Source organism: Bacillus rossius, chromosome 1 (genome assembly GCF_032445375.1).
Source record: "Bacillus rossius redtenbacheri isolate Brsri chromosome 1, Brsri_v3, whole genome shotgun sequence".
Lineage (NCBI taxonomy): Eukaryota > Metazoa > Arthropoda > Insecta > Phasmatodea > Bacillidae > Bacillus > Bacillus rossius.
This window is the reverse complement of record NC_086330.1, coordinates 98127171-98142299: the sequence shown is the minus strand read 5'-3', so window position 1 is coordinate 98142299 and position 15129 is coordinate 98127171. Positions and strand designations below refer to the sequence as shown.

The window sequence follows — 15129 nt, the reverse complement described above, 5'->3', positions numbered from 1 at the left end:
TTTAAAAAAATCTTGTTATTAAAATTCATGAGAATTTAAGACAGTTAAAAATATTACAAAACCATTTAAAGGAAATACATGAGTTGATAATAATTATAGCATTTTTTATAAAGAATTTGTTAAGCTTTCGTTTATTTATTAAGAGCTAGTGTTTTTGGCAAATGTAAGCAGTCATAACATCAAAATGATTCGCTAACTATATTTAAAAAATGGTTTTCTATAGAGGACTAAAAAATATATAAGAAAAACATAAAAAGCATTATGCCACAAATGTGAAAATTTAGACAAATCTTTTTTTTATTTTTATAACTACTTTGTGTAACATGTTTACATAAATAGCATTTGATTGCTTACGTTTTTCATATCCCATGCAATATAATAAAGTTCTAGGAGTTTACAGTAAAACGTGTTTATACGTGGGTGTTCCTAAGATAAATATATTCAATTTAAACATTACAGTCGAAATAAACGCTAATAAGCAAACGACGACAGATGAATACCAAGAAACCAGATATGAATTTAAAAATTGCTCGTGACTTTATCCGTTTGCTTGCTTATTTGCAGACGTAACCTCTAAACACTGGCTGATGACCTCAGATACTTATCGGCAGTCTCAGCGTACAGACGTTGACTGCATGGAACAGTAGTTGTCACACTTCGGGGACTCGTCATCTGAGAACAGCACTGGTGTCCACAGCTCTATCCTAACTTCCTGGCAAGTCTAACTGCTTAAATTAGTCCCAACATCTGTTTACTTAGAAGCTTAAAGGATTATTTATACTTAATCGCTGTTAGAAATTTGAAAATTCAGAATTTCTTTTCATTTCAGTTTATTTCAAGAAGAAGCATGTTTGCATTGTAATTTTTTAATGTGCTATATTCATACATGCAATGAATTAATGAATAACTTGTTACATTTTCAGATATAATATTCAACATGGGTCACAGGGTCGCACAGATAAGCATTATGGTCGTATCGTTTCTTGCGGTCGAGACAGCTGCGGGTAGCCTGGACCGTAACAAAGTAAGTACGTTAATTCACTTCATGTGATATTGGGCAGTTTCCAAGCCAACACATTACATGTATTTAATCGTCAAGGTGCGTGATTTTTATATGAAATCCCAGCGTCAATCATGTTATTTTTGTAAGCGCTTAGTGTGAAAGTTACTATAATCTTTGTTAACCTTCTCTTTTAAGCTTAGTACGTATTGAGCACATACAATAAAAATATATATCAACACAAAAGAAAAATATTATTTGTTAATTTTAGTCTCAAAGATAAAATTATATGCAATGAAACAACATTCTTCAAACTGAAATAATTTTAAACAATTAAAATTTAATACCTGCGGCTATCTTACTTGACAGTCAAATTTTGTCAGTAATACTGTATTAAAGGTAATAATTGTTATCTTAATTTGATACGAATTTTAACAAAGTATTAATTTTGTGAATATAAATACAGTAACTTATAGTAGAGAAGGTTAATATACCTACACGTAAAAATAGTCTAATAATACCAATGAAATAGTCAAAATCTTGATACCGTATTTGAAAGTATTATTATAAAACAATGTTATAAATAATATTATAAAAAGAATTTCACAAAAAAAAATATTTAAGTCATGACAATTTAGAAACTAAAAAATAACACCTCTGATCGATAAAAAAAAAATATTTTCAAAAAATTAGCAGGTTAAAATATTTAAAATACCTTAGATATAGTTACTTGCTTACAACTTCATAGAACATAATTATTTTACAAATTTATGTCCTGACCCAGGCTTCAGGCTGAGGATTCAGGATTGCCGACGCCACCTTGGATGATCTTTGACCTTGAAATAGAATTTACCTTCAAAATTGGTCACAATTCTCAATCAATCACTGAACATTTGCCCAAAATGTCCAGTGTTCTGGAAAAAAATCCCGCCAAAATTTCTCTATTTCGAGAAAAAAATTCCCGTTTTTATGGAAAATATCCCAGTTTAGTCCTCAAAAAGGCCAGTGGCTTGAAAAGTCAGCAAAGAGTCCGCATCTACAAGCCTCCCTAAGCTTCCGAGGTAAAAACATTGTCGATTAGGATGCCATGGTCGCCAATTTGAATTATGACGTTAACTGTTGTAATTATCGTTTCACCAGGCATTTTGAAAATCCTTATATTTTATGCTAGAAAAAAGTGTTTAATTAAACAAAAAATTAAATATAATATTCTGTCATCTAGAATTAATACTTCATCATTGCTCATTTCGTTAAGACCTCCATCTTGGATTCTAGAAATGTTACACGTTTCGTTACACCCATCATCTGGGATGTGTATGACCTCATTGTTACACATTTAGTTACGCCCAACATGTTAATTTCTAGAACCTTGCAATTTTCGTAATAGCGGATATCTTGAGAAGCCATAATTTTTTTGCTAGAAAATCGGGAAAAATTAAATTTTTTATAAACATTTAAAAAAATTAAAATAAAAACATTCCGCCATCTTGGAATATGTTGCCACTGCCTCCATACTGAAAAATCCGTACCTATAAGATATTAAGGGGAATAATTTTAAAATATATTTAAAGATTTAATTAATCAAATTTAAATAAAATATTATTTCCAAAACGCATTTAAACAATGTGTTCCTCAGTTCGAAACCGATAAGGGCAAAAAAAAGACATATCCTTCGTTCACGGAAGCCAGCGACAGACTGACCTCCCACTACTGACAATGTGTGTATATATATATATATATATATAAATATATATATATATACATCTTTTGCTAGTATAACGTCATGACCACCATCTTGTTTGCATCTGATGGAGGTAGTTTTCATTTATTCGTCTACTAGAGGCGGCTAATTTTTTTCGTTTACTCGAGAACGTTACCACTATGTTAGTTTAATTTTTACCCACTTGAGTGCAGTAATCGTTTATTATTACTGTAGCATTTTGAAATTTGGATGCAATATTGAAAATTCCGAAATGTTTATCTTTAAAATCGGGAAAATTCAAAAATTCCTCTAATAATTATTTTAAATATTTATTCGATTGGTTCCTGTCCTGTTCGATACTTGACCAATCCAAATATATATATATATACATTATTAAGAAAAACACTCTCTTTAATAAAATACGGTGGAAAGTCCTAAAGTAACTCAAGTTCCTACTCAACCAGCCTACAGTAGGTAGATGATGACATGGCCTATATTGATCGCTAGCTCGTAGTGACTATGCTGGGTTGGTGGCCCCAGCCGCTGGTTGTTGCCAAAGCTCTCATTCCCTCCCGATCAACAAAAGGGAGCGATTACTAACAGTTTGTTCCTTTCAAAGCTATGGAATGTATTAAAAAGTATCTGGAATGTTACTCTCACCCTACCCTATTAGGGCGCATATGTGGGAGGGGAACGTGAGGATGCCGGCCGTAAGGTCGGAATTATCTGTCAGCCTTCAGCAGATGAATATTAGATTTCGTCATCTAGCAGACGAAAACAAGATTACCACTTCCATGGAGGAAAACAAGAAGATGGCATCCTGCAAACAAAAACAAGATCACCACCTCCATGAGACGAAAACAAGAAGATGGCATCCTGCAAACGAAAACAAAGATTGCTGTAATCAAGTCATACTATCTGTTACGATAGCGGGTTTATAAAGGATAGCTCAATTAAAGATTTTACTACCACACAGTTTTATTTATTGCCACTATTTACTTCACTAACAAATAATCTAAAAATGCCAAATAATTAATTACACTTAAAAATGTAGCATCTCCAGTCACTCGTTTTCACACACCGCACAACTCGCTGGGCCGCACCTTTGGCGCAAATCTTTCCGCAGCACCCCTCGCGGACCTCCGTCGACTTCCCTTCGCCGAGGATCAACTCGACGCCTCGCTCGGAACTTCACTCGGGACTCCGCCGCGCCCGCGACACTATCGCCAGGAACTGAACTCTCTGCCCTGGAACCTTTGTACAGGGACTTCGCCGCTCTATCGCCCGGAAACTCCGCCGCGGGAAAACTCCATACTCCTCTGAACTCACTCTATCCCTGCCCTGGAACCTTCGTCCAAGGACTTCGCCGCTCTGCCACACCCGCGGAACTATCCCCCCGGAAACTCCGCCGCGGGAGAACTCCCGACTGAACTCTCTCACTCTAGTGTCCTCGGCTTAAATATCACAGACACCATTTCTAGAATTCACGAGCACGGCTGGGGCCTGTCGCGTCATTCCGCGCCGACCCGATGGCAGAAATCTTTCGAAACACGTGTCGGCGGATCGCGTAACTCCGCAGCTGTCAGGTTTCGGGTGTCAAGCTATCAGCGTCGCACGGGAAGCGGAAGGGATGAGGGGGTAAATCGACAATCCTTGTAAGTAGTGTGTAAATGGGGCTCCGGGCACACGGGTCCGTGGCGAGGTGCGAGGTACCCAACCACCATCTTGAATTGTAACGTCACGGCGGCCATCTTGGATGTCCGTTACCTTGACCTTTAACCTTGACCTTGACCGCAACGGCCATATTGGATCCGCCATCCTGAATCCGCCATCTTTGATCCGTCATCTTTAAATCGAGCGCCCCACTCACTCATAAAAAACAATTTTGATTTTTTCTGTTCTTCTGGACGCCGCCATATTAGATACCGTCAACTTTGTTTCTGCTGTTTTTTCCTAGAGAGCGCAACCATCGCTCTTAATTTTTTTTCTGTTCCACTAGAGACCGCCATCTTGGATACCGTAAAATTGTTTCTGCTGTTTGTTCCTACAGAGCGCCAGCGTCGCTCTGTCTCATCACCTAAGGTCGATGTAACATTACCTACCATAGCTATTATGGTCCTTATCGAAATATAAAATTAATTTTTTTTATGCAAAATACATTGGAATCGCTGTGATTCGAACCATCGCAGCTCTGACTGCTAGGTTGAAAAACATACGCCTTTAACCGCACGGCCATCGAGACAGTTAACTAACTGAGAATTAAATAAGGTATACATAAAAATAACATGCATATTCGGACTTTAATTTTTTTTAAATTTGAAGTAATAATAATATCATCACCTGTTCGAGACAAAATCACCATCTTGTATTAAGATGTAACCGTTGCAATTATCGCTATGGCCGCCATCTTGAAAATCCGTAATTTTAATGCTAGTAATTCAGAAAATATTCCAAAAAATATTTTAAAAATTGCCTACTTCAAATGTTTGGTTACCTAATGGTTTTTGGTCCTCGGTTCGATTTCCGGCGAAAGAAAACCAGTAATTAATGATTATATTAAAAAAATTCTCAATAAAAAGTAAAAAAAAAATGACATGCCACAAACGACATTCCGAATTTTGTCACCACTTCTATCAATTTTCGATACGGCCGCTATCATGAAAATCTTTATTTATTATCCGATTTTAATGAAAAAAATTCAAAATTCATCAAAAAATTAACTTATTAGAATACTGATTGATTAGATCGATTCCCGTCTTCGGTTCGAAACCGGGAAGAGCAAAAAATAAAAAAACAGATCCTTCCTCCACAGCAGCCACCTACAGACCGACGTACCACCACTAATAACAAGGTATATATTGTCAACTAGTATGACGTCATGTCCGCCATCTTGTCTGCGTCCGCTCGAGGCTGCCATAATTTTTTTCGTCTGCTAGAGTGTGCTAATGACATGTTAGTATAATTTTCTGTTCACCATACCTTTGACCTCGACTGTTGACATTGAAATTTGACCTTGACATTGAAATTTAACCTGGACCTTGAAATTTGACCTTGACCTCGAAAATTGACCTTGGCCTTGAAATTTGACCTTGACCTTGAAATTTGACCATGACCTTGAAATTTGTCATTGACACGAAATTTAACATTGACCTTGAAATTTGACCTTCACCTTGATGTCCATAATGATTCCGTCATTTTATGTTCAGTACATGATACCACGAGCTATTACCTGCTAGAGGGTATTGCCACCATCTTGTTTTCGCTTGCTGGAGGACACAATCTTGTGTGTGTACTCGTCTTATATAGTACATTAACATTATGCTAGTTTTATTCTAACCTGATAGAGTGCAGTAATAATTTATTACTGAGGTGTCCTGCCTTCATGAAATTTGGGCACCATATTGAAATCATGTAATTATTTAGCTAGAGATTCGGAAAACAATCCAAAATTCATAAAAAAAATCACTTATTAATTTACATATTGAATCGATGAATTCCTGCCCTCGGTTCGATCCTTGACCAGTGAAAGGTGTAAATAAATAATTAATAAATAAAATTATATTTTGGTTTTTATTACTTTTCATGAAGTTTATCAATCATTAACTCTACGAAAAACAACACAAGACAATGTACAACAGTGTTCGATGATTTAAATACGTTGCCGATAAGCCTAACATGAAAGTCTAGTTTTTGATACTTAGAATAACCTCTAAACCGTTCATGTACAAAGCCATACACACATATAGACCAATCGTCTTCGGACCGCGAAGCCGGCTCATAAACAATGTCAGACGTATAGACCAGTTATTTCCGAACCTCACGACCTTCCTCAACATCAGCTAATTATATTCAATTAAACCAACGTAACATGTATTTCGCTTACAAGAGGACCAAGAATCCCATCAAAAAGAAAGCACATTTTGGAAGCTCCATAAACAAAAAGGAAGTACCATTAACAAAAAGACAGCACATTTGGAAGCACCATCAACAAAAAGGCAGCACATTTGGAAGCACCATCAATAAAAAGGAGCGCATTTGGAATCACAATCAAAAAGGCAACACATTTTAGAAGCACAAAAAATAGACACCACCATCATCAAAAAGCCAGCACATTTAGGAAGCACTATTAATAAAAAACCAGCACATTTTGTAAGTACCATCAAAAAAGGAAGCACATTAGGAAGCACCATCAAAAAAGGATGCTCATTTTGGAAGCACAATCAAAAAGGCAGCACATTTTGGAAGCTTAATCAAATAGGCAGGTCATTTTGGAAGTACCATCACAAAAGGAAGCACGTTTGGAAGCACATTCACAAAAGGAAGCACATTTGGAAGCTCCATCAACAAAAAGGCAGCACATTTGGTAGCACAGGTTATGAGAACTAAGTCTAAGTTAGAAATCAGAATACAAGAAATAAAAACATTAAATTTTTATACGAAATTTAAATTATTTAATTTATTTCTTCACATTATACAAATGCAAGTAAAACAAGCCATTATTGTATGCAGCCAGCCTCCTTCAGTTCTTTGAGTATGAAGGATATATTTGTGATGCTCGAATATTTTCCTGCACAAAGCGAGCCATGTTGAAGTCTTAGCTGTTCAACCAATATGTTGGGATCTTTCCTTAATGTGTAATCAATCTTTTCTACCACCATCTTCCTTGCGCGTTTATAATAAATATTATGATCTCCGGTGTCTTACGTTTTAACACCAACCTCTGCTAGCTTGTGAACTTATAATTGTCGTGCAAAGTTAGAGTACTAGTACAAGCCAGATTTTTTTTTTTAATTTTAAATTTGTAGCCACCTAAACTACAACACACAAAGACAAAGCATGGGAGAGGATTTTTACATTAAAACCCAACGACAGTGGAAAGCTGGTGGTTTAGCAAATCTAATATAAATATCTAGAAAAGTACAATACTTTTATTCATAAAATGCCTATAGAGCGAAAATGGAACATGTGACATACATTATATGACATAATTATAGGTTAGCAATTTATAATAATCATGCGCTCCTCAAGCGCTCCCGCGGGATGCGAAAACAAATAAATACGACCATTCATACAATTAAAAAAAATGTAGGAGTAAATCGGGCATGGTGGCGAAGCGTTGGAAGTAGCAAACAAGTGATATGGGCCGCTATGCTGAAAAAAAAGCGAGAAAGAAATAATAATGCGGCTTGACAAAAAGGGTCCAATGCTTTCGTGGCATGCCCATATACAACCGCAGAAATATTATGCAAATCTACGGGCAGTACTAGGCGTGAGCAAAAGAAACTCAAATCAAAATGACCTGAAGGGTCCAACATTGATAGCAATTACGAAACATTACATTACATGGCCGGGAAACAACTCGTCAGGACGCGGGGTAGAAAGGGGAAGTTGGAGAGGGAGGGTAAAGAAATAGTGGTAAGGGAAAAGGAGGGGAAGGAATGCTATACAGTGCCAGACTGCTTCAAATTTTTTATTAATTTTTTTTCTGTAATTTTATGATATCAAAGAAAAATTCTGGTGGTTTTCTCCCTGTGCTTCCGATTATTCTTGTCAATATTATGGTGGTTTTCTCCGTGTGCTCCTGATTATTCTTGACAATATTTTGATGGTTTTTCTCTTAGTGCTTCTGATTATTCCTGACTACACATCTGATGGTTTTCTCCGAGTGCTTCTGGTTACAGATGAGAAATTGATCTCTGCATGAACGATATTTACTTAATGAGGCATGTCATTTTATTCAAGGTTACTTTTGATTAGTTAATTTCTGCTACTTAATCAACACTTGCAATATTTTTATCAGGTGGAAATTTAAAAAAAATGTCATTACTCAGTCAAATAATAATAATCTCTGAGAAATCTAAGAAGCACTAACAGGAAGGACAAACTTCCTTCTCCTCGGAGTCTAGCGAAGCCATTCTACTTTTGCGATCGTTAGTGAGCATCCCGCATCCCGCATAAAAGAACTAAATATTATTTACCTACAAGCAACATCTGGTGACATCTGTTGTTGAAAAGCAGAACTACTTGCAACAAATACCTTTGCATGAGATAAATTATTTCTCGCTGATGAAATATGAAAAAAATTCTTTTTAAGTAATGAAAATAGTTTAAAACACTCAGTTGCATCTGGCATTAGTCTCAGTAATTAATATAAATCCTGATTCGGGATCTTTCTCTGTATCTAAAGAACACAGGTGTAAGTTTTGCAGCAAAGAATTTATCTTGAGAAAGAATGGAAGTCAACACGATAAGAATGACTGTGTTATAAATCCACTACGCAATATGATAAGTTTTGTTCGATGTAGCAAGTAGTTTATGCGGAGAGAGAGCTTAAACAGACATGACAGACCTTGTACGCCAAGCCTGCGTACAAGTTAGAGGACAACGATGGATCTACTAGGCTTAGGAAGAGTGATCTGCATTACGAGAATAATTTTCCTGGCTCTTCCGTTCTAGACAAAGAACTTAAATTGATTGAGGTTGATGATTTATGGAAGAATGAAGACAATGGAAGAATCCTTAACATAAAAAATTAGAATATATTCCAGCCGAATTCAAGTCGATTTTTCCGACTTTGTAAAAATAATAGACTCCTAAAAAGGAAGCATGAAGACGATGAAGACACTTCAAAATCATCGACATCGAATTCTTACGGTAATCTGGGTGAAGACGATGCCTTATACGGTGATTATTACAGTGACTCTGACGCTGTTGACAAAGGCATAGACTGTGATGAAGAACCTAAAGCTGACAAGATCGAAGAATGTGACGGTGCCCGGAGACCGAAACTATGGAAACGTTGTGATATATTAAAAAAATCTGATCAAGCTTGTGATGATCACTGTCTCGATAATGACAGCTACCCTGAGTTTGGTGTTAAAACGGAAGACGCCAGAGATCATAATATTTATTATAAACGTCCAAGGAAGATGGTGGTAGAAGAGATTGATTACAAATCATGGAAAGATCCCAACATATTAGTTGACAAGCTAAGACTTCAACATGGCTCGCTTTGTGCAGGATACTATTCGAGCATCAAAGATATATCCTTCATACTCAAAGAAGTGAAGGAGGCTGGCTGCATACAATAATGGCTTGTTTTACTTGCATTTGTATAATGTGAAGAAATAAAATAAATAATTTAAATTATAAAAATTTAATGTTTTTATTTCTTGTATTCTGATTTCTAACTAAGACTTAGTTCTCGTAACTTGTGCTTCCAAAAATGCTGCCTTTTTGTTGATGGAGCTTCCAAATGTGCTTCCTTTTGTGATGGTGCTTCCAAAAGTGCTTCCTTTTTGATGGTGCTTCCAAAATGTGCTGCCTTTTTGATGGTGCTTCCAAATGTGCTTCCTGTTTGATGGTGCTTCCAAAATGTGCTGCCTTTTTATTGAAGGTGCTGCCTAAATGTGCTGGCTTTTTGATGATGGTGGTGCCTATTTTTTGTGCTTCTAAAATGTGCTGCCTTTTTGATTGTGATTCCAAATGCGCTCCTTTTTATTGATGGTGCTTCCAAATGTGCTGCATTTTTGTTGTTGGTGCTTCCAAATGTGCTGTCTTTTTGTTGATGATACTTCCTTTTTGTTGATGGTGCTTCCAAAATGTGCTTTCTTTTTGATGGGTTCTTGGTCCTCTTGTAAACGAAATACATGTTACGTTGGTTTAATTTGTGCCGTGTATTAAGTATTTTGCACGTTTTATTTAAAAATTTGGTAATCTGAAATATTTTGGAAATATTATTATTTTTTTTTCCCTCATCTTATTTTCTTTACGGCCAGGCCCTCAGCCTCTGTTCTCAGAGGCGAGCTGATTTTCTTTCCCAGCCTCATGCTAGGCTAGCATTCTGGCTAATATTTCCCCCGCCTTCAGTCACGCCTCAAGCCTGTAATATCATTTCCCTTCGTGATCCTAACTGCAAGGCAAGCCTGTAGCTTGCAGGCGACCAGTTCTCAGAGACGAGCTGAGATTCGCCTTTTTCATCACGTCGTAGTGTTATATTCGCCCCTCTGTAGCCACGACGGGGCGTAGTTTCCCACCAACGTTGCATTTTACCCCCACCTCCCCCCCTTCTCAGTTCCAAGTAAGACCAATGACCGGTCGTAACCCCCTGGGGACCGGTGACCGTTCTCTAGGTCTGCCGCGCAAAAACGAAGGCGCCAGAACTGACAGCAAACACTACCTAGCGACTAAGTCGCGAACTTCTCCGCTTGCCTACCCTCTAAGGCACCAGAGAGCAGCACCGCTCTCCCTTGAGTTATATGGACGCCAGGCGCGAGTCGATTCTTTTTAACTCAGCCTCCTCCGATAGAGTTCTCTACGGTCGCCCAGTGTGGCCAACTTCAAGACTCCTGCTAGAGTTTTTTTCCGCCCGTATTCGGGCAAGTTCGGTATTTTTCGGCGGCCCAGACACCCCCCCTTTCCACCTGTTAGCGCCGGCGGCTCTTTTAATTACGAAACGCGGACTGCTGCGACACACAGATCAACTCGCGTCGCGGCTGCAGACAGACCTCCATCGCGAATCGGCTAGATTTCATCCGACCGTTAACGAATATGTAGTCGCCTTGTATAAGGGATGCTATCCCTCAAGTCCATTTTAGTAGATTAGTCTGTCTGCATAGTTTAGTTATTTCCCTTTGAAATTTATTATTATGAAGAAATCATCCGTGTCCTGCCGCGCAATTCGCGAGCTCCCGAGCCTGGCTGACTCCTCGACTGCAGCGTGCTGGGCAACTCCCCTGTTTTGGTGAGTGATGATTCGCGAACCCTCCTTTTTCCCTTTAAATTTTTTTTCCGGGCATTTTCTGCCCCATAGACTGCCTGTATACCAGTTCTAATCAGTTTTGATTTGGACTGTTGCAGACAGGGTTCGATGACCGGGAGAGATTGATACTCTCATCTCGTGGCCTCCCCCCCTTCCCTGTTCCGTGGGAAGAAACATTAGAAGAAACTTTTCTACCACCCGACGTGATTGTTTGAAGACCCCGGGTGGTAATGTAATTTCAACATTTCCCCTTTACCTAGCGACGTACTATCTCAGCCGGATGACCAACCCACCAGCGACCAGTGTTTTTCTCAAGAAAATGTAAAACGAATAGAACTAATTATCAATTTAATCATGGGATCCATCCACTCATAATGCAAATGTTTATATTTCAAACTAAGAATGTAAATTAGTTTAAGTAAGCGCTGGCCAGCCCCAATTTCGTGTTCCTTTTGTTAATCTTGGAAAATTGCTAAATCTTTTGTATGTATGTTAAAATAATTGAAACATGATATTCATCAGGGCAAATAAAACAGGGAAACTATAGATCAAGTTAATCGTGTAGTTTTTATTTTATTGATTATAACGATCCTCCAACTTCCCCTTTGCTTGTTACAGGAAGTTCCTAAATTGTGTTTGTTCCCACCTCGTGTCGCCTCTGGTAAATCATTTCATTTAACGTATTTTTTTTCCAGCTTGTTTCCAAGGCTCTTTTAATTAATTCCAAATAATTCTATTTTGAGGCATGAGGGGTGTTACAACTTGGTAGCAGAGCGTGGTTACCTTGGTCTATAGGCATACCTGAAAAATATAAGCATACCTAAACTAAAATTAAAAGTACAAAAATTTTTTTTAAATTAATTTTTGATAATAATAATATTGTAATAATATTGTAAACTGATCGCTGGTACACCCCCTAGTTATAATGAGTTAAATTTTTAAATTTATCTTGAGTTAAATTCCCGTGTGGACTTAGGCTAGCGCGTAGCGCGCGAGACGTCTTACAGCAGGCCACAGCTGTTGTCCCTGCCGCGGCGCAGACACAGACACCCCTCCCCCGTCCCTACAGGTTGCTTATCTCTCACGGCGCACGTTCGTGGTTTCGTCTTCAGTTCAGCGCCCTGTGCGCTCTGTACGACCTTCGTAGGGGTGTCCAACTGTAATCTCACCTGGAACCTTACTGTCCCAGTAGCGCGAGACGAATGTCCGCGACGTATATTTTTTTTTGTTTTTGTCCAATTAATCCTGGACCATAGCAAATTTTTACGTGAGCAACTGTTCCGCTCACATCCTTTTCCCGACAGCCACATGGGAGCTGTCATGTTTGTTTCCCCCCCCCCCCCTTTCCTTCTTCGAGCGGCCTCTGCCGCCCGCTTATCTTCAAGGGGTGACCACAGCTGACGTCTTTGTCGTGACGCCGGGCTCTGTTTATCTCCGCCCACCGTAGTTACTTTATGACTGAGAGTCAAATAAGTTTATAGTTTTCCACTGTTGTCCCGCAGTAGTAAACTAAATGTGTTTAAATTTAATTATTAAATTTACATATGAACAAATAACTATAAGTTAAGAGTACTTTTTTAGGCTACTAACGCCATTACTAATAAACACGCACATAATATTTAAATATAGATTTTAATTTACATATCAAGGGCTCCCCCCCCCCATCATAATAATGATTTCAAACTATACTGAAAGACATTTGCCTTATAAGAATTTCACGTCTTACATTATTAAAGTAATAATACTTGAAAACATAATATAGTGATAAAATAATAATAATATAATCAAGCATATCAAAATACGTATTTCCCGAAATTAAGTACCTACGAGGTGACTAGCCTCATTGTAATGTTTATAGTAATCACCGAGAGTGGTGAAATCCTTTCAACCTCCAACGAGAGGTCCACTAAATTAATTTGGGTACGTTTAAGCATCCCGTCTCTAGGCTAGCACACTCTATGTAATTTAAGATACTTTAATTTTTAATTTTTCCAGATGTAAGTTCAGTGTTGAACAAGCTGCTTGCCATAAATTGTTTTATTTTTTTTAACTTAGTAATACTTCTCTGACAGCTTTTTTTAATCTTCATGAATTTTGTTCCACGATTTCATATATTTAATTTCTGATTACGTTCCTTTTTTTTAATAATCATAATTCGTAAATTAAGCAAGAATAATGTTTTTAGTTTGTTTTAAATTGATTTAGCGTTAAAACCTTTATGTGATTATTTCTTTATTTTCCTTGTACGTACATGTGATGTACAGCGACGTACATAGATTCTGAGCACAGAAGCTGTCACATCTAGCCATTTTTTTTGTTTCCTTTGCATTCTACCCCCAAAGCTGTATTTCTTTTACATCGCTATCGATGATATGGTTTATTTAAGTAAGAGCTACGTGACTTCCAGACGGCAAACTGATTTCTTTTATGTGTTTTTCTAAAATAGGAGCTAGGTCAAGCTAGCCAACGAGCAGCGCAAAAGAAGGGTCCTACGAGCCAACGAGCCGAGACTCGGTCCTCTAGGAGAAAAATCCTATGACCATAGAGTGTTACTGGGTTAGATCCCCAGCACTCACCTTTGGACAGCCTATGTTCAAACCCCCTCTCAGGCAGTGTGGAACCTATCAGCAGTCATGGAAGATCTAACCGCTCTATGATAATTTATAATCCTTTTGATTGATAATTGTTGGTTTATTGCATTTTACCTTTCTTTAAATAATTTAAATTTGAGTGCGAAGAGTCGTTAATTTATTGTTTTGTTTGCAGAAAAATTTTAAATAATAAATATTAGTTAGTTATATTGAACATCAGAGTTGTATGCGCTAAAATTTCTAAATTTGTCGAATATTTAATTTTTTTTAAATTCATTCATTCATACGGATTGTTGATCTTTTAGGGTTCCAACCCCAATAATTTAAAAACCCGCCAAGGGAATCTTACCCTTAGGCCCTGTGTCACTCTGGGACTGAGGATCTGTTTTACCTTCGGGGAAGCAGCAAATTTGACCGTCTTCTCCATGGCCTGATTGTGCAGGGCTAAGTCCCAATGCCTTCGGCCTTTTATGGGAAGACTATTGTACAGGGGTTTACATTCCCACTTTCATTATTTTCAGGGGTACACAAATCCCCACCTTTCTTAACTGGCACCCGACGGACCAAGTTCCGGTTCCGGCCCAGTGCTTTTCGGCCCGCCTCACAGCGCCCATGTTTAGAGTATTTGTCACGTGACACCATTCCCAACATCTGAGATCAACTTTCCTCATTACTTCATTCATCGTTAAGTGTTAATTAATTAATTATAATATACCTTCGATTTGATCAAGATATTTTTTTATATGTAAGTAGTTTTCTACAGTAGATCCTGGTACAGGGTAAGTTTCTGGAACCCAGGTTTTTGGTGGCTCAAGTGGGCCACCCTGACTCCGTCTTTCAGGGGGGAAGTATGTGCGGTGTATTAAGTATTTAGGCACGTTTTATTTAAAAAATTTGTAATCTGAAATATTTTGGAAATATTATTATTTTTTTTTCCCTCATCTTATTTTCTTTACGGCCAGGCCCTCAGCCTCTGTTCTCAGAGGCGAGCTGATTTTCTTTCCCAGCCTCATGCTAGGCTAGCATTCTGGCTAATATTTCCCCCGCCTTCAGTCACGCCTCAAGCCTGTAATAT

At 37.8% G+C, this 15129-nt stretch overlaps 1 protein-coding gene across 1 annotated transcript in view; it reads left to right on the top strand.

Annotated features, from left to right (window-relative positions):
* Positions 1-613: 613 nt before the first annotated feature.
* LOC134529366 (ankyrin homolog) overlaps positions 614-15129 on the top strand; it is a 34471-nt gene continuing 19955 nt past the window's right edge. The window contains exons 1-2 of the mRNA XM_063363354.1: positions 614-715; positions 924-1024. Coding sequence (XP_063219424.1) covers positions 938-1024 — 87 coding nt within the window. The 5' untranslated portion in view covers positions 614-715; positions 924-937. The remainder of the gene's footprint in view (positions 716-923; positions 1025-15129) is intronic.